At 36.6% G+C, this 26,587-nt stretch overlaps 3 protein-coding genes across 3 annotated transcripts; all 3 read right to left on the reverse strand.

The window, feature by feature from the left end:
- Nucleotides 1-6,523: 6,523 nt before the first annotated feature.
- LOC149068673 (adult-specific rigid cuticular protein 15.7-like) lies at nt 6,524-9,259 on the reverse strand. The gene is made up of 3 exons (XM_089250781.1): nt 9,248-9,259; nt 8,248-8,328; nt 6,524-6,988 (listed from the first exon to the last, which is right to left on the reverse strand). The coding sequence occupies exons 1-3, from the start codon at nt 9,257-9,259 to the stop codon at nt 6,524-6,526; spliced, it is 558 nt and encodes a 185-aa protein (XP_089106907.1).
- Nucleotides 9,260-15,366: 6,107 nt separating this feature from the next.
- LOC149068674 (uncharacterized) lies at nt 15,367-17,674 on the reverse strand. Its single transcript, XM_089250809.1, has 3 exons — nt 17,663-17,674; nt 16,823-16,903; nt 15,367-15,906 (listed from the first exon to the last, which is right to left on the reverse strand). Exons 1-3 carry the CDS (start codon nt 17,672-17,674, stop codon nt 15,367-15,369), a joined length of 633 nt encoding a protein of 210 aa, XP_089106935.1.
- A 6,052-nt stretch (nt 17,675-23,726) lies between these two features.
- On the reverse strand, nt 23,727-26,188 carry LOC149068675 (uncharacterized). Its single transcript, XM_089250844.1, has 3 exons — nt 26,177-26,188; nt 25,153-25,233; nt 23,727-24,239 (listed from the first exon to the last, which is right to left on the reverse strand). The coding sequence occupies exons 1-3, from the start codon at nt 26,186-26,188 to the stop codon at nt 23,727-23,729; spliced, it is 606 nt and encodes a 201-aa protein (XP_089106970.1).
- Between the last annotated feature and the right edge of the window lie 399 nt (nt 26,189-26,587).

Here is a 26,587-nt window from a genome sequence, read left to right on the forward strand (position 1 = left end):
TCACCATTCCGCCATTGAATAGAATTATCTTCAGAGTGGTATCTGATGCGAGCTCTAGCAATTTCTCCTTTTCTGGAATCGACAATGAAGCCGCAGTACGATAGCTAATGCAGTAGGAGGCCTCAGTAGCTTTGACAGAATCACTTTTGGCAGATTCAAAATATGTTTTCACGCTTACAGGTGGACGGTACTTCATTTTGGTGTTTCAATCAACTTCCGCTTCCGCACAGATCCATATTTTAGCCACTGATCAAAAGCGTAAATCACGTGAGTAGTAGCTGCTTGGTAGAAAAGTTGAGGTAAAAAATTGTAGGAATAACACGCGCACGCCTCAATACAAACACCCACAACAAAACTTAAACACAAATAGAATTAATTAATTCTTCGTTTTTATGCACAGCCCGGCATGTGTCAACAATCAAATCTAAAACGCCAAAGAAAAATGAGCCGAGAGGAAGGAGTGCGCGAATCTGGAACATAGGTTTTTCACGGCGGGAAGAGGGAAGGCCGATCCTTTCAGCGGATGCAACCCTCTGTTATAGAGAGGATTTTATTGATAGGGAGGTTAATATATTGCTACTGACAATATTAGTAAAAACCTCTACCTACATTTTGAAATTCTTTTTAATCTTTTGTAATTCTTTTTTTTTTATGGGTGGCCGCCATTACCATTTTCTTTTCGCGTACCCCCTAACAGCCTCTCACGTACCCCCGTTTGGGAACCACTCTCTTAGATCAACGGTGTCTCGTGTCTACAAGGAAGCTTACTTGAGGCTGCCATCATATCCGCAAACTGACATTAGTGTAATTTTCCGAACATAGAACTGTTAGCTGTGGATATGACGGCAGCCTGTTTAGGTACAGTGTGTCTGGAATGCTAGGTTGTTTGCAACTGTACAAGGTGATTTTAACTGTTGTGGAATCCAAGAGTATTTTCCTCTGTAGGGATATAAAGAATGCCCCATAAATTCGTGAATAGTAGGAAAATTCATAAAAGTTGTAGCAATTGGTATGTTTGAATGTGGTTTGCGAAAAAGTTCTCACGAAGGGGGATTTTTTTGGAATGAAAAAAAAATTACTTCAAATTTTCGTCGATGGAGGGCGCCAAGTCTGGCAGTAATAATTGGACGTGTGAACCGTTCTTCAATCTCCTTTGTGTCCGAAACATTCGTAAAGCCACAGCCGTTTTTGTGGCTGAGGTAAAACAACTTCACCCAATAGTGCTTTATCCAACAATGTCAACATCACAGTGGAGTTCTTACGTAAGCACCAGTAACAGGAAAATTCAGAAGTGACTGTTAATCGTACACCCTGCATTTTATAGGACTGAAATTTACACATTTCCAGCTAAACGCTTCCGTGCAGCGCCCTCTATCAACGAAAATTCGAATCAATATTTTGTTTTTGTACTAAAATAATTTCCATCCGTTAGAATAACTCTTTCGCAAACTGCATTCGAATGTACCAATGGCTTCAATTTTTAAGAATTTTTTAACTATTTACGGATTTATGGGACACTCAGTATCAAAGCTGTATTAAAGATAATGTTTAGTTTATCAGCAGAACGTGTGTAATACAGTCGACGCTCGTTATAACGACCGTTCCATTACAACGACCGGTAGGATAAGGTTCGAATTCTTTCTTATAAGAAACTTCCTATATGTGTACCTTCGATATAACGACCAGTCAATATAACGTCCGCAATCCGAAAGATTTGTGTCAAAAAGATCATGCGCCTTAAACATACGTATGAGTAAAATGAGTTCGTATTTTATTCGACTTTCCGTTCCGATATTTTTGTATGGAAGAGAAATGCGTATAAAAATTACTTGAAATAGAGAAGCGTCACACTAAGAATCCTGCTGCCATCTATGAAAATAAAACCGTAACTATTTGTTGTAGATTCTTCGAGTGTAATTGACTGCAGGTTTAAAACAGGTGTGCAGCATGAAAATTAATAATATGTGGTATGATACCAACAGTTATACAATTTTATGCTGCATACTTATGTAAATTTTATGCGCCAAAATACCAGTTACTACGTTTTTTACATTTGCTGCAAAATTATTTTTTTGTAAGCAAGCACCATGCGGCAAACCTAAAAACATAGTAACCAGCATTTTCGTGTATGAAACTTACACCAGCGAGCAGCGAAAACTAAACAAGATTGTATCAAGCCATATATTGTTCAGTTTTATGCTGCACACCGGTTGAAAAGCAACAAGCAGATTTACTTCAAAAATTATTACAGATAAGTTTTGTGTTTATAACAAGACACGCACACACAAAGTTAGGGAATTCTCCTATTACAGCATTTATTTTTTTGCCAAATTATTTCTCCTATTTATGCCGATACGTGAAAATTTTCACTTGATTTCATCGGACCACAAGTACAGTCAGTCAGAACCGCTTAAATCAGTGATTCCCAACGTGGGCGTTAACCCCCTCCTGGGGGAGATGGAATGTTCCAGGGGGCGGTAGAAGCTACGGGTATAACAGAGAATTCTATGGGTTAGATTGCGTTGGGGGCGATGGGAGAAAAAAAATTCTGAACGGGGGGGGGGAAATGGGACAAAAAAGTTGGAAAACTATGGCTTAAACGGACAGCAACGGCTTCAGCAAATGACATCTGATTAAGTGAGGTATTCGATTATGCGGGAAACAATTATGAACGAATATGCAATTCCTTTGCTGCCGTCTGCGTAGCCATCCTTTAGAAGCAGAAAAATTTTCAGAGTTTTCAAAATATTTAGCGATTTCTATAGCTTATGGCAGTGGTCTTCAACGCATGGATCGCGGGTCACGTGTGACCCCAGAGCTTTTTACAGTCGCTCTAAAATTCAAGAAAAAAATAACCACCAATCACAATCCTAAAAGCTCATGTTAAAGTACGTAACGCCGTAGTGTTGAGAGAAACACAAAGTGCTGCAAGACATTTGAATGAGTGGTATTCGACAAAATGTTCCTTATATGACAAAAAATCTTAGTTTTGAGAAAAAAACATTTTAGTGGAAAAACATTAGCATGTGTAATGCCTGAGAGCAGTTTATATTAAAATATTCAAAAAATATTTTTAGTACAGGTAGAACAAAAACTTTTTTACACAGACGCAGAAAATTTCACAGTATTTAAAAATTGGAAAATGCGTTTTTTTGGAAAATTTGCGTGCACCAACTCCTTAAATCCTAGCTTTTCACGTTCACTTTTTGAATTTTAAAGTATTGATGAGCAGATTTGTTGATTTTTACTTTCATGGAAATAGTTAACATCCTTTATCGGCCTAGTAAAGGACAAAACGACAACATGGACAATTCAAAATCCTAGGTCTAGATTTCTTAAAAACCTTAACTGGACAGATATTTTCCACAATTTTCACACACAAATGATTTATACAATAAAAATATTGTATACATAGTATGTGGTTGATATATGTACACTTAAAATTGTCGTGTGGGCTGGAATTTTGTGTTAAGAGGGAGAAAGTTGTTGAAATTATTCCATCGAGGGGACCTTTGACATTGTCTCTATGGGAGAAATTTTTGTTCCAGAGGATTTTTTTCGTATGAGCGGGATGTCAGTTCACCCGTTATTAGATTGAGCGGCGCTGACTATAATAATGGGTTAGAGCAATGGTTCTCAACTTTTTTTTGCCCATGCCCCCTTACACCCATTTCTCATTCCTGTGGCACCCTTGCGACCATGATTAGTTTCCTACCCCCTCCTCCCGTTAAAAGACAATTATACAAATATTGTTTGAATTTAATTTTTAATTATGAAAATAACGAAAAAGCAAAATAAACATAATAAAACATAATATAATAAATTATTTTCAATCAATATAAACTTTGGGGTCATTCAAGTATTACGTCAGCATCAGGGGGGGGGGGGTTTCTGATTTGTTGACTTTTGAGGACGGGTGAGGGGGTTTGAATGTTGCTTACGCCATCAACCACTTTTTTTGAAGATATGAAATATTCTAAGCTGCTGATTGAACTTTTGCTGACAAGGGTGGTCAGTGTTTTGCTGACTTTTGCTGACAAGGGTGGTCAGTGTTTTGCTGACTTTTGCTGACAAGGGTGGTCAGTGTTTTGCTGACTTTTGCTGACAAGGGTGGTCAGTGTTTTGCTGACTTTTGCTGACAAAGGGGTTTAAAACGGCTAAAAATTTGCTGACGTAATACTTGAACGACCCCTTTGCGCTCGAAGACGTCATAATGTCATCAAGTTACTGTACAGGATGAAGTTTGAATTATTTACAAATTAATTTTTCTTGGGTAAATCTGAATTTGATAGAAACAAGATTTCAAATTAATCAGAAATTATGAATAATCAGATTTGAAATAAAAAACATCATTGGTTTATTGATTATAATTTCGATACGGTGAAATTTACATTCATCGTGGAAATCTGATGTCTCGTTGGATGACAAGCTTATCTCCAAGTGGCTTTTTGGTTCATAATGTGCCTCTCTTTCGCGGGCGAACGGACCAACGCGTGAGTTGGCTTAAACACAACACAATAGTTCACATAACAGACACTACTATATGTAATGTACAGGGTGCATAGGTAACGAGACGTATGGTATTTTACTGGCAAACCGTTCACCCTACACAAGCATACTTTCAATTAAAAAAATTATCCAATTAACGTGTAGTACTCAGATATGTCATTCATGTTGCAAAGAGTTGCATAGTTATTAAAATAAAAATGTTAACTTTTTATACGGACACCGTGTGCTCAAAAACCCAATTACAAAGTGTAGCCCTGTCTCTCCTGATGCTAACAAAATAATTTTATCCGCATTTAACGCAGTTTTTGGTTGGTTGTCTTCAAATAAATGTTACTGTCAATCACTGTTATTAAAAAGTGACACTGTATATATAAATACATTCATCTCGAAACCTTATAATTATTGATAACACAAGCTTATGACTAGGACTCTGATTTTGATGACTTAAGAAGAAACGTAGTTGCTAATAACGTATCAGCAACGACGTTTCATCTTTAGGCCATAAAAATCAAAGCCCTACTTATGAAAAATTGGATAAACACACAAAAAAATGTCCTTGTGGTTTTTTTCGTGTGAAACTCTTAAAATATTTGATACTTCAAGTATATCTTTCAACTACTCAGATCCTTATGCTCGGTGTTGGAAAATCAATCAAATCTTTATGTTAATGTTACTAAAATAGAGGCGAAAAATTGTGACAAAAATATTCTATGCATTTTGTTTGAAATTAAATTTTTTTGGTCACTCTTAATAAATTTCTTTGTGGTCCCATTATCAGCAGCCATGGCTCCCCCTTTTGCGATATTTTCCTCCATGACCCCCTGGAATATCCTGGAGGCCCCCGGTTGAGAACCACTGGGTTAGAGTACCGACCGTTGGTTTGAGTTCTTTCCCTATCGAACCTGAGGCGACCACCGATAGACGGTGCCTCAATTTGCTCTCCCAGATGTCATAGCTCGCCGGTATAACATAAGGGTTTCTAAAAAGGTTATTCGTTATGAATGAATCCAACAAAAGTGTTTGACTTATACGAGTGAGTATTTGAAATTTTAGTTGTCAGTAGGCCTATAGGAAAACACCATGTTTGACAATTTTACGTCGAGCCCGTGGTCAATAAATTCTGCTGCGATGCCTTTTGTAGAACAGTAAAATAATGCAGCAGCTAAGACTAATTATTATGATTATAAATAATGAAATTTGTAAAATATTTTCGGAACTGATGGCATTAAATTTTAATTATTAAAATGTGGTGATTATTGCGTTATTAAACGTATTAAACGTTATGGTGATTAATGCTCTTTGTGGGTATTGATGACTACACTACAATTTTTAGTCATTTTACGGATACAGGATAGATTAATTAGAAACCCGAACTTTTTTCCAGTGACTTTGGACTTCGAATTAACAAAGTTCGGTTGTATATCTGTAGAATATTTTATACTTCAATTTTCTAAATTTTTTGTCATCACATCCTTTTATTGTTATCTACACTTCACTTTTGTTTGGCGTCAGATTAATTTTATCTTTTGAACTGATTTTCGATGCATTATATATTTTTCAAGTTTTACTTGATAATTGTATTTCCTTGCATCCAAGAAAATTAGAATATACTGGTGTTTGATAGGTCTTATATATGAATTGGTAAATACATGAAGCATTTACATAAGACCGGCGTTAAGTAGAGTTTCATCTCAACAATTAAAAAAAACAATAAGTAATTAATTTCGCCTGTTTTCTTACGTCTGTTTGTTTTAATTATGGATATGAAAATTGCATATTTCTTCGAATTTCACGGCGAGCTTAGTATTTCGACGATTTTACGCAACCATAGTGCAATTAGTGGAATTTCAAATTGAGGAAAATGAGACATAATAATAAGAAATATTTTGAAGAGAGATGTGTGTGTGTAAGTGAAAAGTAACAAGCATAGAAAACTAGTGAACTGAAATGTGGGTAATTAAATAATTTTTTATTTCTGTGGTTTAATTTACAAGAGACTAGAGTAGATTTCCTCTCAATATCCTAGACCGAGATGTCCAACGCCATATCCCAAACCAAGACCGAGGTGCCCAGCACCGTAATGTGCAACTGCGAGTGGAGCAGCGACGGGAGAAGCATGGTTGATGACTGAAGACATAGCGAACGGGGCTCCATAGTGACCCAGAGCTGCTGGATCTACGACAGCCGGTGCAGCGATGGCAGCGTGGGCGAGATCGACGGGTGCCATTGGTGCAGCGTATGGCGAGTTGATGAGAGCGGCAGCTGGAGCTGAGGCAGCTGTTCCTTGTTCGTTGGTGGAAACGGATGTACGGAAACCATGAGCATCAGCAACGTAGTCGACCCTGCGAGCCCTACCGTCGATGTCGGTCAGGGTGTAGGATCCTTTTTTGTTTCCGTGGGCGTCTCCGACCTCAGATCGGCTGTTGGTGGCTCCCATGCCGTCGGCGATTCCGTAGTTGAAGCCGTAATTTCCAAAACCCTGGGAAATATAAGAAATAATTTGAGTGTATGTTGCTATTGAAAGTGTGTAGTTTCAGTAACTAGAAAAGATAGCTGTATCTCATATATTTTACCAATTACATATTATTAGTATTTTTTTCAACAACGAGAACTATGTTGCGTTAACAAGTTCTTGCAAAAATATTATTGAGAGATAATGCTATTTTCCATTTAAACTTATCAATCATTATCATGAAAAATGGGATCTTCGTAATTAATCGAAAAGCAGTTGCACTTAATGTTTAATAAACCGGTAGTTAATCTCGATTGAAAGATTAATTATAGTGTCTTATCTTTTTCTCGTGGCTGACTTGTTGTCTAATTACGATACTTGCTAATGAACTATTTTAATGTCATCAGCTTTCAAAACCAGAAAAATAAATATTGCTTTTTTTCCTATTCGTGGTCAATCGCTTCCTGTCTTGAAGTCCATTAATTTTGGTTATCTTACTTTTACAGTAAGTTTACAATATTCTATCAATTTTGTTTCAGAAATATTTTTTTTAAATAAAAAATGATTTTTTTAATTAATTTAAACCACGCAAAATTCGTTGATGTTTTGTGGTTTGTTATTTTTTATTAAAAACATTGAATTAAAAAAATTTTAGCTCTTTCAATGAATAGTTACTGTGAATAGCTTATGATGCATTAATAGTACGTATAATAATAATTAATAATAATACTCGTATAATAATGGTTAATAATAATACTCGTATAATAATAGTTAATAATAATACTCGTAAAATAATAATACAAATACAACGCCACAACAGGCAAAATGCCCACCGAGGTGGCTGATAAAAAGGTCCAGATAAAAATATGGATGTCATATATTTCAAAAATACAGCAACCCAATTAAAAATGCAATTAATACAAATTATAAACAATATATACACAATAATAATAATACTCGTATAATAATAATTAATAATAATACTCGTATAATAATAATTAATAATAATACTCGTATAATAATTAATAATAATACTCGTATAATAATAATTAATAATAATACTCGTATAATAATAATTAATAATAATACTCGTATAATAATTTTTGGGGTTGTTGTCGGAATTATAAACCAGGAAATTTAACGATGCTTTGCTGTGGTATCAAGACATTTACGAGAACAGGTATTCATTATAAACTAAGCGCTTCATAGAGTAAGTTGATCAGGAAGACTTCATATAAGTCTTCTTAGCAAAAATTATATAGCTTAAAGACTGTATGGGTACTTACATCCTGGTGGCGACTGCTGATACTGTTTCCGGTGAGGATGTTAGCATTGACAGCTGCAGCTACTGCGAAAAGGATAGCTACCTGTAGAAAAATGCACTATGGATTAACACTGAATTAATTGAAATTATTAAATAATAAGTTTCATTTCCAAGTTCGAATTATAAATACAAATTTTTTTGGACAAATCCATAGAGAAAAATTCATTTCCGTTTTCGAATTGGTAGAATAAGAAATTCAAGGATCATTATTTAAAGATGGTAACATAATTGCGTATAAGCAATAATACAGTAAGTACATACGCTTTTCTGCCTGCCTTCAGGTACCTTTTTTTAAGTTATTTGGATAAAACGAATTTGGTTTTGTTCGGATACGACATACTTGATATTTTCAATACAAAATACCGTAACTCTAGAAGTTTCAAACGTATTGCTCAGATTTTAGTTCATCGCAGAGCCAGAACTGTGTAAAATACAGTGGAAAAGAGTTTCTTTCGAGATATTTTAAAAAATACTTCAGCTATGAAGGTTTTCATGAAGTTAAAAAAACCACAAATCTTCAGGAAACGTATTCAAAGATTTCACTATCGGATTTAGATGATTAAATTCATTTTACTTAAGTGGCAATAAGTTTGCTTCCAGTTATTGTAGAGATAAAAACAAAACGGTTTTGAGGATCATAGAATAACTGCACTTTCAAATTGACACATAAAATCAGTTTCAAAACTTATTTGAGAAATTCGTCATTTGGAGGCAGGCAGTAGCTTTAAAAGCACATGGACCAGAGTTTAATTTAAGGAAGAGTTTTTTTTTATCTGTGATTGACAACTGAAGAGGATTTAATTGATAGCTAGCACGAGAACAAAGTGACAGGCTGCTCGAAATCCTGATAAATAACACACAGATTATGTACAGTGATTATATCATTTAAAATGTACTTCTATAGTGAATTCCATTCCCCGGCAAAATACGGTATTAAAGATTCAATGCTATTCCTCACTTACCTTAGCGATCATCTTGACTTGTGAATGTTTTGCTGTAAGTATCTTACAATGTTCTGTTTGGTGTCTGGCAACGGCTTATATATGATCCGGATCAGTAACGTCAATTTATTTCTAACCATTTGGACGCAAGGACAACGACATAACAACCGAAAACAATAAGATAAGATTCAACGACAATTCTTTAAATTGTTACTGGATTAATAGAGATAATTACATGTAGATTCTTGAATGTATCCCGTTATTATAGCGTAAGTGAGCGGCCGCAGCAGAATGCGTGTCTCCACCCATTTACGTATACGCTCCGATTTGCATTTCAAATATCATAAAAGTTGATCTTGAATTGTTATCGTAACTCTCTTTCCTCTATTCTAATGAGAAAATGACTTTGAAATGAGACCGGAAATTTACTTGATCTTCGTTTTAATGTTGACATCATATTGATTAGTTTTGAAGGGATTTCATTCATTGATGGGAAATGACCTTTCGAAATGTTTATTTTAACCATGGGCCGGAACTAAGTGAGTGATACTGGAATGATTATTGCATATCTTTGCTCGCATTCCATTCAAATTCGTGTGACGTTGTTTAAAAAAAATCTGAATTTATAATTTGTTACAGGAAGTCCGCCGACGTGTCGAAACCACCACAGACAAGAGTGGATAAATTCATTGTAAGCTGAAGAGTAACAAATTGCTAAAATCTTTGTACAAAGTAGATTAGTTCAGGTACAGCACACTATGTGGTTCATAGACTTCAATAAAATCACTACACTTTAGGTGATTGTACTCTCATTACTACTAGGATGAACACATGATCTGTATTTTGCAGGACATGTCCCTTTTTTTTGGCTATCGTGGCGTTTTTTTTTACAATTAATCTTTGTCCACTATTGAGTAAGTAAATGTACCGTTTTTTCAACGTTTTTACTTACTTATATAGTGAATAAAGATAATTTTGAATAATTTATAAATTATACTGCAAGTTTTATTTACGCACAAGTACAGTCGTCCCTCGGTATTCGTGGAGGGGTTACGTTCCTGGGCTCATCGCGCGCGAATACGGAAAATCCATGAATAACTTAAACCATAAAGTTTTGTTTCCTAGGCATCTAACACAGTACTTTCTACGCGAAAGATGTCTGGTACCACGGCTACGTAGTAGCAAGTGAAGCTATAGCAACTGTTGATACAATTTCGAGTTGATAATATGTGATTGTAGCCGTCATAACGGGAAACCAAAGCAATGAAGCTGATATTTCGATAGTCGTTTCGATTGTTCTGCTAGAAGAACCTTTATAAGTGGGTTTTTGAAAACATTCAATTAACAACCGACAGTTTACATTTTGTTCCAATGCAAGAATTAGCACTGCAACGGTTTTTTTTTCTAGGAAACTGGGAAAAAGACCGCGAATACGAATACCACGAATACCGAGGACCGACTGTATTCATATCATGTATTCGTCACCTTCAATGTATTTATTGAGAATTAAATTCATAATTCACTACATATTATGTATCAGTAAACACTGACGAATATTATATATGACTTCGAATTTTATTCGCTTTCCTGTTCCGCTATTTTTGTATAGAAGTGAAATGTGCATAGATATTGCTTGAATGCTGGAACCTCTGCTGAATGAACGCCAGGGTCTCTGCCACCGGACTTATCCCGTTGCCGAGATCTCTTCCAGCCCAGCTTCGTGACAGAGTCTGGAACAACACCTAACAGTCTGAGTGTGTAGCTAGTGTTGTGTATGATATTTCAGTACTGCCATCTATACTTTAAATTGTGAGTGAAGTGTAATGATTGAATATTTGTAACGTTGTAGGCCTGTTGCTCTCTGTGGCGAGACTTTTTAAAGGGGAGATGGGCTCGCATTCGCGCCTTGAAGTTGGGAACCACAGAAAACCAACTTCAGCCGACCACCACTGTGGGGTTCGAACCCGGATCCTCGCATCACGAGTCCGTCACTATAACCACTCGACCACCACAGCGGCAAAGTATATATTGGCTGCGCCGGGTATATATTGGAACCTCTGCTGCCACTTGCCAAACAAAATCAAAACTATCTGTTACAAATACTTCAAGTGAAAGTGGTTGTTGATTTTGAACCGGTATACAGCATGAAAATGAACAATATGCGATACGGTACCATATATTACTCATTTTCATGCTGTATTCCAATTTAAATCTCACGCGTCAAAAAATTTCGTTTTCTATATTTTTCTGTTTGCCGCAGAATTATTTTTGTGAAAAACGTAAAGACATATCAACCATATACGAACAAATAACCAATTTTACTCGAGGAATTATATCAAATAGTTTCGTTTTTATTTCATAGATGGCAGCAGATGTCCAAGGGAAATGATTTTCCCCCCATAAAAACACAGTAACCGGTAGTATAGAAAATACATTTTACACCACTGTGCAGCATAAAAATAAAAAAGATATATAGGGTGTCTCAACATTAACTTTCTTTTTTATGCTACATAACACTTGAAAATCACCAACCAATTTCATTGGAGAATTTAACAAATACGTTTTTAGTTTTATTTGATAGATGGCAGCAGTACTTCTTTCCAGTTCAACGATGTTTTTGCTATGATGGAATGTAATGTGTCGGTATGCTTTAGGAAGTTTCCTAGTATTATTTTTTTTTTTCGGCCGGTAAAAAATATAATTTTTGCCTTGTATTCTTTTTTATACCGTTCCGAGAAATTGGTCACTTATTATCACCGGTTCGAAATAGAAAAAGATTGAAGAACACCGATTTGGATACAGTTATAAATTTGTTACTTGTCTGATAATACAGGGTGGGCGAAAAGCCCATAAAAATCAATAAAAATTTATACTATTGATGTGAAAAAGTGTGGTGTGCACCAAAACAGTTATCATTGAGAAGGGTCTCACGTTCATTTGCGGGTTAACTGCGATTACAATGTGGCAACCTTTAGTGGCTTTATAGGCGTCCGAACGGTACTCGATCGCTTGCCAAGTGTTTAGTAGCATTTGAGGTGTTATTAAATTAACTGCTGCAGAAACATCCTGTTGAGAGAAAGAGATACGGGATGTGAGTAGAGCTCCGCATTCCACTCAGTTTGTCGTTTAACACGCGTTACTTATTTGATCAGCTAGCCTATAGGCCCATACTAAAGCTTATATTGTTGCGTCTACACACTACTGCTAAATATCAAGTTGCATCTCGTGAATATTTCCTTTAAAAACTTCTAATGAATTGGCACTCGTCGGAATGTGTCATAGGCGGGGGGTGTTGTGTACCATGGTAAAGCTTTTTTTTAGTAAATGCTTGTGATAGTCTATGGCGTATACACATGCTAATAAGACGACATCACGTAGATGGCGCAACAAGTGATCGGGAGAGAGATCGCCGATGAAAGGACTGTGCTTTTGTATTCACTCGCATACATTTCACTTAATGTTCAATATTAAATTGTTGCTACAGTCGAATCCCGTTATAACGAACGCCAAGAGACCGGAGGGATCACTTAGTTAAAACGAAATTTCGTTATAAAGGAATTCCAGGTAACCTAGCATTGTTCCTATGTAAAACTATTTGGGGGATTAGAAAAGTATTTGTTAATACGAGATTTTCGCTATAACGGTATTCGTTAAAACGGGATTCGACTGTATTTTTGTTCATTTAAGTTTTGATTAAATAAATCGATAAACTGGCATTCGTTGACCTTCTGATTTATGGTGTTGTCGCCTCACCATAAGCCGCGACGGACTCGCATGTTGATGGATTGAAATCATCCTGATTTCATGCATTCGTATGTCAAACGTGCCGAGAGAGTGCTCTTTTTTAATAACGGCTTCAGGCGGACACCTTTAAAAAGGTTGAAGACGTCTGCCGTTCAAGCTTCTTCAGGCTGGGATCTTTTGTGGGGCCCGCCTTAAAGTTAATTTGCAGTGAAAAAAAGAAAAAAAAATGTAGTGCTAATAGTGACGGACTCGCATCGCGAGGACCCGGGTTCAAACTCCACCGTCAACACAGTGGTGGAAGACTGAAGTTGGTTTTCTGTGTTTCCCAACTACGAGGAGCGAATGCAAGCCCATCTCCTCGTTACACACTACACAGCACAATACACATAACAGTAATTACGCAGAAAAAAACTTCACGTTAGGTCCACGACATGTACACGCACATTCCAACATTTACCAATTCGTTAGAAGTTCCGCAGAGGAATATGGACGAGATGCATGTCTGGTTTAATAGTAAATGCCTGCCATATGTTCCAGAAGTACTACTACTTATATATAAACGTACAACCACTTCGTACACATTCGTATGCGGAATTTCTAACAAATCGGTATATTCTAGAATGTGTGTCCTGAGTACATATTTAGGTTTTCAGAGTTGCGGATGGATCGAAAAATCGTGAATGTGAATCGTTGGAATGTGAATTCGATCCAATTTTTGGATTGAATTCACGATTTTCGATCAATGGCGCCATTCGCATCAATGGCGCAGCAAAACTCTTTCTGCTAAAGCTGGGCTTTTAGGTCATATTTTGGGCATTTTCGAGCGATGGGCATATCTTAAGCATTTTTGAGAAATCTGTCATATTTTAGGAATTTTCGAAAAAAACTGATCATATATTTTTTTATCATAAGAAGATATAAAATTGAAGGAGATAAAAATTTCAAGATATAAAATTTATATACGGGTATATAATGCGTAAAATTATAAAACCATAATTTCGTATTTTAAGGTCATATTTTTATGTTTTTAGGTCATAAATGTTGATTTTTAAAGAGAGACCGTTTGAATTGTTATAACATCAAATACTGAGCTAATAATTTTTTTTATCACATTTGTATGCTATGAATGGAATCGAATCTTCAGAATGAATATTAAACGATTCACAAAACTGTGTTTTTTAACTTCTTTAGCCCACGGGCCCCTTCGGAGCATAGTTGCTTCTCGTGCCTCCCCCCCTGTGTTTTTTGAAACTCCTCCATTATATCCAGAAACACAGGGAATCCTCTCGTATTCCTGGGTTAGTAGTAACTAACGGCAATAGTTTTTCCACGATCCTCCTGTTCTGGTCTTATATTTTTTGACTACCTATTCTCTGAACTTGCTTCACTTCGCTATAGTTCAATCAGCTCCCCAAACCGTAAATATGCCTCTGTCTTGGAGTGGAACTCTTTCTACTTATTTGATTTTTTTTGAGTAAATTTGTAGGCAACAGAAATTTTGTAAAGAAGGGTGACATCCGGAAGAATTAGCTTCAGTGAGTTCCCCTCTTGTCGAGGTTCTATGAAGGGCTGCCTTAACATTGTAGGAACTTCAACCCCCCCCCCCCTCACCATGATAATAATAGGCCTCGTATTTGGCTGTAAGTAAACAGCTATTGAGAATTTTGAGAATTGAGAATATTGAGAATTTTGAGAATATTGAGAATTTTCCGAGAATCACAGTACCAGTGCTCATTATGTAAGCCCTACATAAACACGAGGTTCCCAGACCATGCCCGGACGGGTTCCTTGCATTAAGATGGCTCTGGTTCAACAGGAAATAAATTTTTCTCGATTCTGGAAGAAATGAAACTTTTTCATTCGAAAGCTTAATTTTTTCACATCTTTTTGTGGCCACTTTGATCACCAGCTATAGCTCCCGTTCTTTTTAATTTTCACTTCTGGTCCCCTCATAGGAGATCTCAGGACCTCAGGTAGCTACACATGGCCTCCGGTTGAGAACCACGGAATTAGATGCATTTTAAATATCCCCTCCCCTCCACAATGTTAATAGTTGAAGTATTTCACAGAAAATCAGTCGAAAACAGATTGCATATGACGTCATTAAACTTAGATTAGTGAATTATATATTTTGTTTCTGTATTTCTCAGCTTAGAAAAGACCAAGTTCAATTTATTTATTCACATAATGAAGGACTATTTCTTCAAACCTCGTCTGTTTTTTTTATGACGTTATGCCACCATAGTAATTAGTCGAATTCCATATTAAAGAAACTTAATAAAATTTTCGAGATTCAATACAACACATGTAAAAAGCATCGCAAGCATAAATAGGCAATTAAATAAATTTTTTATTTCTGGTATAATTTACAATAGACTAGCATCGAGGAGTCCAGCTCAATATCCTAGACCAAGATGTCCAACTCCATGTCCCAGACCAAGATGTCCAACTCCATGTCCCAAACCGAGACCGAGGTGTCCAGCTCCATATCCCAAACCGAGACCAAGGTGTCCAGCTCCATATCCCAAACCAAGATGTCCAACACCGTAAGGCGCAACTGCAAGTGGGGCAGCATGGTTGATGACGGAAGACATGTGGATGGGTGCTCCGTAGTGACCCAAAGCTGCTGGAGCTACGACGGCCGGTGCAGCGATGGCAGCGTGGGCGAGATCGACGGGTGCCATGGGTGCAGCGTATGGCGAGTTGATGAGAGCGGCAGCTGGGGCAGAGGCAGCGGTTCCTTGTTCGTTGGTGGAAACGGATGTACGGAAACCGTGAGCATCAGCAACGTAGTCGACCCTGCGAGCCCTACCGTCGATGTCGGTCAGGGTGTAGGATCCTTTCTTGTTTCCGTGGGCATCTCCGACCTCAGATCGGCTGTTGGTGGCTCCCATGCCGTCAGCGATTCCGTAGTTGAAGCCGTAATTTCCAAGACCCTGGAAAATATAAGAAATAATTTGAGTGTATGTTGCTATTGAAACTAATATTGGTGATTATAAAAAGAATTGAAAAGAAATAAGATATCTTTCATATTTGTATTTCCATTCCACATTTTACCAATTATTATCAATGGGAATCACGGTAGGTAAAAGGAAATTCAGAAAAATATCTTTGAGAGAAATTGTTCTATTTTCATTTGAATATATTGACCCAAACGAGGGAAAAAATGAGATTTTCATAATAAATTGAAAAGCATAAATGTTTGCTTAAAAGCTTAATGTTTAATGAACTGATAATAACTTGAGAAAAGCTTAATCAAGTTGTCTTCTCTTCCCCTTGTGGCTAACTTTTTATCGGTCTCGATACTTGCTAATGAGCTAGTTCACGTCATTAGCTTTTAAGATGAGAAAAATAAATATTTTTTCTATCGATGTCAATCACTTTCTGTTTTGAAGTCCATTAATTTCCTTTTTTTTCACTTTTACATTAAGTTTACAACATTCTATCAATTTGGTTTCAGAAAAAATTCATTTTTATTACACTTTATCCAGTAAAAACAGACGTTACATTCTGCTCATCAGCAAAACGAATTTAACGAATACAAAATTCGGTTTTTTCTTATATTCGTCATTTTTTAAAGAATTTTCTTTAGGAAATATTAGCTGCTCTGAATGAATAGCTAGTGTGAATTGTGTATAATACGTTAACAGTAGGATAATTGATGAGGTTATTTGTCGCAATATTAACCAGCAAACTTAACGATGCCCTGCAGTGGTAACAGGACGTTTATGAGAACAGGTATTGATTATAAATTAAGTGCCTGATAGAGTAAGTGGTGAGGAAGACTCCATGGAAGTCTTAAAAATAAAAACTAAAATTATATATACGGTAGAGACATGTATGTTTACTTACATCCTGGAGGCGGCTGCTGACGCTGTTTCCTGTGAGGATACTAGCATTGACAGCTGCAGCAATAGCGAAAAGGGTAGCAACCTGTAAAGAAAGTGTATGAAGGATTAATGAAAGCTTAGTGTGGGAATTAATAAAAATGAGTTTCCCAAGTTCGAATTTCAGATTTTCTTTGGATAAATCCGTTTTCAAAGTGGTACAATAAGAAATTAAAGAAAATTGAATACAAAATTATAAGTTGCTATAATTTTTTTTCTCATAAAAATGTATTATTTATTAGCACAAACTTCTGAAAATATCATTTCTACAGATTCGCTTATTGAATATTTTTTTCTACCACGTTCATGTGATTCAAATGAAGTAAAATTAGATTCAGCCAAATAAAAAGATCTGTTCTGCATAGGTATTAGAGAGTCTCTAAGCTCTTTCTTCGGATTTTTATCCGTACCACATGTTGTCGTGATTATCACTAGGCTATAAGAAGGAGGTAAGAACGAGATTTTGTGCTCTTGTGATAATATACAATATGCAAACTATTTTCTCTAAAGGGCACGTAGACCAGAGTTTAATTTGCGGAAGAGTAGATCTATGATAGATAAATCATCAAGAATCAAGACCAAAAAAACTATATAAAAAAATATACATCATGAAGGAGATGGACATCTCAAACATTTGAGATCAAAGCCATCAACAGATATTCTTACAGCCAGCACCTCCTAGAGAAAATATCTACCTCTAGGAGGTGCCGGGGGAATCGATTATTTAAAATGTAAATTAATAGCAGATACAAAATCCGTAGAGAAAATATGTTGCAAAGAGAAACAATTCAATTTTTTCACTTACCTTAGCGATCATCTTGACTTGTGAACGTTTTGCTGTAAGTATCTTACAATGTCCGTTTGTTGTCTGGCAACGGTTTATATATGTTCCTGATCAGTATCGTCGATTAATTTCAAATCATTTACACGCAAGGACAACGACATAACAACCGAAAAAAAAGAATATAAGATTCAACTACAATTCTTTAAATGATTACCAGTTTATTAGATATAATTATGGAGATTTTTGATTATGCTGTCATAACAGCGTAAGTGAACAGCAGCAGCAGAACGCGTGTCTCCATCCATTTATATACGTATATGTACCGATTTGCATTTCAAATGTCATAAAAGTTGATCTTGAATATTATTGTTATCGTGATTTTTTCCTGTTCTAACGAGGAAATGACTTTGAAAAATTAGACCGGAAATTTACTCCATGTCAGTTTCGATTAAACTTTTGAAGGTTTTATTCATTGACGGGAAATGACCTATCGAAATGCATTTTCCAATCACATACAGATGCCAGGTGTCCGATATTGGAATGGCAGTTTTATTTCCTTGCTCGCATTCCATACAAATTCGTGTGACGTTTAAAAAATATCTGAATCTCTATCATAGATCATTTTTGTCGCACCACGGTCATTTTCTGCACACGATGGCTAATTATACCGGGACTTACTTTGCATTGCCGATTCCGAATGGTAACTCGACAGTTTTGAAATTTTCATACTCACCGAGAGTTTGATGAGCTCCCCTGGGTGTGGGACTCCTTGAGGTAGCCATTTTTTTCTGTGGTCATATGTTCCACGTTTCTGTTGTGCCTCCGCGTCAATAAGTTTCTGACTATAACGAATTGGGTATCGAACTCGTGACATCTGTATACTTTAGTCCAGTATCTTATCGACTTTGACTACCGCGCTCGAATCTATCGTTTATTGCATGAAGTCAGCCGAATATCATTACAAACAAGAATGGATAAATTCCTCGTGGGATGAACAGTGAAAAATCTCACAGTATCTCAGTGTAGGTATTGCGGTTCATACGTACTTCAATAAAATAACTACATTTTAAGTAATTGAGAACACGCTCATAATTAAGATTAACACATAATCTGAAACGGGACTTTACGGGACTTCCGTGAATTTTTTTGTTTTTGTTTTGGCCATACCGACGTTTTTTTGTTCTTTTTGAAGTAAATGTACCGTTTTCCTAACGTGTTTACTTGCGCAAATAGTGTATGCTTGCTACATCACGTAGGTGGCGTAGCAAGCGATCTGGAGAGAGCCGCCGATGAGAAAGGACTGTGCTTTTGTATTCACTCGCATACATTTCAGTTAACGTTCAATATTAAATTGTTGCTGTTTTTGTAATTTAAGTTTTGATTAAATAAATCGATAACCTGGCATTCGTTGACCTTCTGATTTATGGTGTTATCGCCTCACCATAAGCCGCGACGGACTCGCATGTTGATGGATTGAAATCACCCCGATTTCATGCATTCGTATGTCAAACGTGCCGTGAGAGGGCTCTTTTTTTTATGATGGCTTCAGGAGGGAAACTTAAAAAAGGTTGACGGCCTCTGCCTTTCAAGCTTCTTCAGGCTGGGATCTTTTGTGGGGCCCTCCCTAAAGTTAATTTACAGTGAAAAAAAAGAAAGAAAAATATGTAGTGCTAGTAGTGACGGACTCGCATCGCGAGGACTCGGGTTCAAACCCCACCGTCAACACAGTGGTGGAAGGCTGAAATTGGTTTTCTGTGTTTCCCAACTTCGAGGAGCGAATGCAAGCCGATCTCCTCGTTAAATTCTCGCCACAGAGAGCAACAGGTCTAGAACGGTATTCGAAATCCCTTTCTTTTGCTAACTTTTCCGATACAACTCTGCCTCTTTTGAGGTAACGGAAGTAAGGTGCTTTGCATCGGTCCGGGGTTGTCAGCGGTTCTATCTATCTATCTACAACGGTATAATTATTCAATTATTACCCTTCATTCATAGTTAGAAAAATTTATGGCGGATGGCAGCACACTACACATAACAGTTATTACGCAGAAAAAACTTCACGTTAGGTTCACGACATGTACACGCATATTCCAACATTTACCAATTCACTAGAAGTTCTACAGAGGAATATGGACGAGATGCATGTCTGGTTTAATAGTAAATGCCTGCCATGTGTTCTGGAAGTACTACTACTTACGTATCTGTAAACGTACAACCACTTCGTACACATTCGTATGCGGAATTTCTAACAAATCGGTGCATTCCAGAATGTGTGTCCTGAGTACATATTTAGGTTTTCCGAGTTGCGCTTGTTTCATGTTCTGCTCGTGCTGTAACTTGTCTTCCATAATTTAATTCTTCTATATTTTGAGGTGAAGATGGTAAATGTTTTACATTTTCATATTATGTTAGTACATGTTGAAGGTCTGCGTGCTCTCTTAGGAGAGACTTTCACAAATTAATGACCGACACACATTCGCGTCTCAAAGTTGGGAAATCAACAACACCACTGTGCCACCAATGGGGTTCGAATTTGGATCCTTACAATGAGAACGGCTGGACTCTCAGCACTCAGGACCCGGCAGATTATTTTGCTTGTACCACATACTACGCAGGGATTTTAAATGCTGTCGGCCTTGTTGCTGTCTAGGAGAAACCTTTTCCTTTCTCACGGAGAAAGCCAACGAAAACCATCTGCAGCCGAACATGCCATCCACGTGCCGGCGCAACTGCTGCGTAAAGTGTTTCGAAAGCGCTGTCAACAGTAAGTAAGCGCGACTTTGGTAAAAAACTTTAATAAAACAAATTAGATCGAATTCTCATCAATGGCGCAAAACTTTCTGCTGGAGCTGGGCTTTTAATTCATATTTTGGGCATTTTCGAGCGATGGTCATATCTTAAGCATTTTTGAGAAATCTGCCATATTTTAGGAATTTTCGAAAAAAACTGATCATATATTTTTTGATCATCTATCAGCAGAAAAAGACTGATCTGTCGGTATTTTGTTCTAAAAATGCCTACGGATCAAACAACAAGAACAAGATAAAAAAAGGCAAGAACTCTTCAAAAGGAACTTGTGTATTAAATGGACTTTTAATGAACACGTCTTTTTAAAAAAAAGAAGAAAAAGCCTTTGCTTTCCGATAGCCACAACTTTATTCTTTGCGGCGACCCCTTGAATGCTTCTGAAGCGGATCCAAGGATGGCGCACAAAACACGTTTTTATAATCTTTATGATTTGGAAACGCGAAATCTTTGACTTCAATGCATTTTGATCATGTCGAAAGTCAGAGCCGTAAATTTTTCTTCCCCGTTAGGAGTGAGGGTAAACTTGGTTTTATACAAGCCTCCTTTACCCACGCCACTATGCGGTTGTGTAGTGAGTCTTGTGATGGACTCGCATCACGAGGACCCATGTTCGAACCCCACTGACGGCGTAGTGAATTTAAAATTCACACATAATCCAATAAACAAAATAAATAAATAAATGAAATTGAAAGAGAAACAAACCTTTCGAGCTGTTTGCTTTTGAAATTAGGAGACAGGTGGCAGCAATTCATAAAACGCATAACACACATTCGACAGAAACAGACTTTACGTTATGTACACTACACATTTGGACATGCACCCATTCGTTAGAAATCTCTCAGGAGAATTCTTACGAGATGAATGTGTGATCAAGTAATAGCCGATTCCGTCACTACTACTAAACCACACATGATTCTAGAACGTTCTAAAATAATAGTAATTGTGCATAAGGTAAGTGTGGTTTTCATTTGAATTTTGGGTCGGTTAGTTTTTAATTAAAAATCATTTGAATTTTTTTTAAATTTGGTTAATTTATGCAGAGAATTGTCCTTTCCACTTGTTAAAACAAGATTCCTCGAAACATTGGTTATTTTTGGAGATGGTGATTACAAGAAAGAAAACTCATGTCTACCTCTACGGGGATTCGAGCCCCAGTCTCTCGTTTGCCGGACGAGTGCTCTACCAACAAGCTATGGAAAAGCCAATAGAATATATCTCCCTTGGAGCGACTATATATGTTTAAAGGCTCCGTACACGGACAGCGGCAGCAAGCAACTAATAGCTCGTAAATGACATAGGTCGAAAAAATTAGCCGTCTTTTGAGAAATCTTGTATTAACAAGGGGACAGTTCTACATACATGTCGGCATCTGCTGGCCTATGTAATTCGTTGGCTATGAGTTGATTGCTGCCGCCGTCCATGTACGGCGCCTTTCAACATATATATACGCTCCAAGGGCGGAACACTATCGGTTTTCATAGCTTAGTTGGTAGAGCACTCGTCCGGCAAACGAGAGACTGGGGTATGAATCCCAGTTAGGGCAGAGATGAATTTCATTTCTTGTAATCTTCATCTCGCAAAAATAACCAGTCTTTCGGGGAATCTTATATTAATTTATGCATTTGCTGTATAGTTTTCAATTTAATAAGTTAAGAAACATTTACTGAAAGATAAGATATCATATATATATACGGGTATATAATGCGTAAAATTATAAAACCATAATTTCGTATTTTAAGGTCATATTTTTATGTTTTTAGGTCATAAATGTTTGCAATTTCACGATTTTTCGGTCATTTTAAATCGAGCCCTATTCATAACTGAGCATTAGTAGCTCTCTCAATATAAACTATTACTTTCTTATAACTTAACGCCCCGTATAATATATTAAATTTTTAAAAAGGCCCTTAAGAGAATCAGACTGAAGTGATATTAAACTTTTTCAGTCTCAACAAATACATATTATTTCCAGAATTTAAAGAGAGACCATTTGAATTGTTATAACATCAAATACTGAGCTAATAATTTTTTTTATCACATTTGTATGCTATGAATGGAATCGAATCTTCAGAATGAATATTAAACGATTCACAAAACTGTGTTTTTTAACTTCTTTAGCCCACGGGCCCCTTCGGAGCATAGTTGCTTCTCGTGCCTCCCCCCCTGTGTTTTTTGAAACTCCTCCATTATATCCAGAAACACAGGGAATCCTCTCGTATTCCTGGGTTAGTAGTAACTAACGGCAATAGTTTTTCCACGATCCTCCTGTTCTGGTCTTATATTTTTTGACTACCTATTCTCTGAACTTGCTTCACTTCGCTATAGTTCAATCAGCTCCCCAAACCGTGAATATGTCTCTGTCTTGGAGTGGAACTCTTTCTACTTATTAGATTTTTTTTGAGTAAATTTGTAGGCAACAGAAATTTAGTAAAGAAGGGTGACATCCGGAAGAATGAGCTTCAGTGAATTCTCCTCTTGTCGAGGTTCTATGAAGGGCTGCCTTAACATTGTTAGAAATTCCCCATCCCCCTACACCATGATAATAATGGGCCTTGTATTTGGCTGTAAGTAAACAGCTTATATATTTAGAAACGTCCGAGAATCATAGTACCAGTGCTCATTATGAAAGCCCTACATAAACACGAGGTTCCCGGACCATGCCCGGACGGGTCCATTGCATTAAAATGGCTCTGGTTCTACAGGCAATAAATTTTTCTCGATTCTGAAAGAAATGAAACTTTTTCATTCGAAAGCTTAATTTTTTCACCTCTTTTTGTGGCCACTTTGATCACCAGCTATAGCTCCCGTTCTTTTAATTTTCACTCCTGGTCCCCTCATACGAGATCTCAGGACCTCAGGTAGGTCCACATGGCCTCCGGTTGAGATCCACGAAATTGGATGCATTATAAATATCCTCTCCCCTCCACAATGTTAATAGTTGAAGTGTTTCACAGAAAATCAGTCGAAAACAGATTGCATATGACGTCATTAAACTTAGATTAGTGAAATATATATTTTGTTTCTGTATTTCAGCTTAGAAAAGACCAAGTTCATTTTATTTATTCACATAATGAAGGACCATTTCTTCAAACCTCGTCTTTTTTTTTATGACGTTATGCCACCATAGTAATTAGTCGAATTCCATATTAAAGAAACTTATATAATAAAATATTAGATTCAATACAACACGTATAAAAAACATTGCGAGCATAAATAGGTAATTAAATAAATTTTTTATTTCTGGTATAATTTACAATAGACTAGCATCGAGGAGTCCAGCTCAATATCCTAGACCAAGATGTCCAACACCATATCCCAAACCGAGACCGAGGTGTCCAGCTCCATATCCCAAACCGAGACCAAGGTGTCCAGCTCCATATCCCAAACCAAGATGTCCAACACCGTAAGGCGCAACTGCAAGTGGGGCAGCGTGGTTGATGACGGAAGACATGTGGATCGGTGCTCCGTAGTGACCCAAAGCTGCTGGAGCTACGACAGCCGGTGCAGCGATGGCAGCGTGGGCGAGATCGACGGGTGCCATGGGTGCAGCGTATGGCGAGTTGATGAGAGCGGCAGCTGGGGCAGAGGCAGCGGTTCCTTGTTCGTTGGTGGAAATGGATGTACGGAAGCCATGCCCGTCAGCAACATAGTCGACCCGGCGAGCCCTACCGTCGATGTCGGTCAGGGTGTAGGATCCCTTCTTGTTTCCGTGGGCATCTCCGACCTCAGATCGGCTGTTGGTCGCTCCCATGCCGTCGGCGATTCCGTAGTTGAAGCCGTAATTTCCAAGACCCTGAAAAATATAAGAAATAATTTGAGTGTATGTTGCTATTGAAATTAATATTGGTGATTATAAAAAGAATTGAAAAGAAATAAGATATCTTTAATATTTGTATTTGCATTCCACATTTTACCAATTATTATCGATGCGAATCACGGTAGGTAAAAGGAAATTCAGAAAAATATCTTTGAGAGAAATTGCTCTATTTTCATTTAAATGTATTGACCAAAATGGGGGAAAAAATGAGATCTTCATAATAAATTGAAAAGCATAAATGTTTGCTTAAAAGCTTAATGTTTAATGAACTGATAATAACTTGAGAAAAGCTTAATCAAGTTGTCTTCTCTTCCCCTCGTGGCTAACTTTTTATCGGTCCCGATACTTGCTAATGAGCTAGTTCACGTCATTAGCTTTTAAGATCAGAAAAATAAATATTTTTTCTATCGATGTCAGTCATTTTCTGTTTTGAAGTCCATTAATTTCCTGTTTTTTCACTTTTACATTAAGTTTACAACATTCTATCAATTTGGTTCCAGAAAAATTTCATTTTTATTACAGTTTATCCAGTAAAAACAGACGTTACATTCAGCTCATCAGCAAAACGAATTTAAATTATACAAAATTCGGTGATTTTTATATTCGTCATTTTTAAAGCATCTTCTTTAGGAAATATTAGCTTCTCTGAATGAATAGCTAGTGTGAATTGTGCATAATACGTTAACAGTAGGAGAATTGATGAGGCTATTTGTCGCAATATTAACCAGCAAATTTAACGATGCCCTGCAGTGGTAACAGGACGTTTATGAGAACAGGTATTGATTATAAATTAAGTGCTTAATAGAGTAAGTGGTGAGGAAGACTCCATGGAAGCCTTAAAAATAAAACTATAATTATATATACTCTAGAGACATGTATGTTTACTTACATCTTGGTAGCGGCTGCTGATGCTGTTTCCTGTGAGGATACTAGCATTGACAGCTGCAGCAATAGCGAAAAGGGTAGCAACCTGTAAAGAAAGTGTATGAAGGATTAATGAAAGCTTAGTGTGGGAATTAATAAAAATGAGTTTCCCAAGTTCGAATTTCAGATTTTCTTTGGATAAATCCGTTTTCAAAGTGGTAAAATAAGAAATTAAAGAAAATTGAATACAAAATTATAAGTTGCTATAATTTTTTTTCCATAAAAATGAATTATTTATTAGCACAAACTTCTGAAAATATCATTTCTACAGATTCGCTTATTGAATATTTTTTCTACCACGTTCATCACATTCAAATGAAGTAAAATTAGATTCAGCCAAATAAAAAGATCTATTCTGTATAGGTATTAGATAGTCTCTAAGCTCTTTCTTCGGATTTTTATCCATACCACATGTTGTCGTGATTATCACTAGGCTATAAGAAGGAGGTAAGAACGAGATTTTTCTCTTGTGATAATATACAATATGAAAACTTTTTTCTCTAAAAGGCACGTAGACCAGTGTTGAATTTGCGGAAGTGTAGATCTATGATAGATAAATCATCAGGAATGAAGACCAAAAAAACTATATACAGTCGAATCCCGTTTTAAAGAATGTCGTTATAGCGAAAATCTCGTTCTAGCGAACACTTTTCTAATTCCCCAGATACGTTTACATAGGAGCAACGCTAAAACCTGGAATTCCTTTATAACGAAATTTCGTTACAACGAAGTGATTTCTCCGGTTTCTTGGATTTCGTTTTAACGGGATTGAACTGTAAAAAAATATACAGTATGAAGGAGATGGACATCTCAAACATTTGAGATCAAACTCATCAACAGATATTCTTACAGCCAGCACCTCCTAAAGAAAATATCTATCTCTAGGAGGTGCCGGGGGAATCGATTATTTAAAATGTAAATTAATAGCAGATACAAAATCCGTAGAGAAAATATGGTGCAAAGAGAAACAATTCAATTTTTTCACTTACCTTAGCGATCATCTTGACTTGTGAACGTTTTGCTGTAAGTATCTTACAATGTCCGTTTGTTGTCTGGCAACGGTTTATATATGTTCCTGATCAGTATCGTCGATTAATTTCAAATCATTTACACGCAAGGACAACGACATAACAACCGAAAAAAAAAAGAATATAAGATTCAACTACAATTCTTTAAATGATTACCAGTTTATTAGATATAATTATGGAGATTTTTGATTATCCTGTCATCACATCGTAACTGAACAGCAGCAGCAGAACGCGTGTCTCCACCCATTTATATACGTATATGTTCCGATTTGCATTTCAAATGTCATAAAAGTTGATCTTGAATATTATTGTTATCGTGATTTTTTCCTGTTCTAACGAGGAAATGACTTTGAAAAATTAGACCGGAAATTT

This window comes from Pholcus phalangioides, unplaced genomic scaffold (assembly GCF_987345545.1).
Source record: "Pholcus phalangioides strain wild (caught in Gottingen) unplaced genomic scaffold, Ppha-v1.0 ptg000024l_1, whole genome shotgun sequence".
Lineage (NCBI taxonomy): Eukaryota > Metazoa > Arthropoda > Arachnida > Araneae > Pholcidae > Pholcus > Pholcus phalangioides.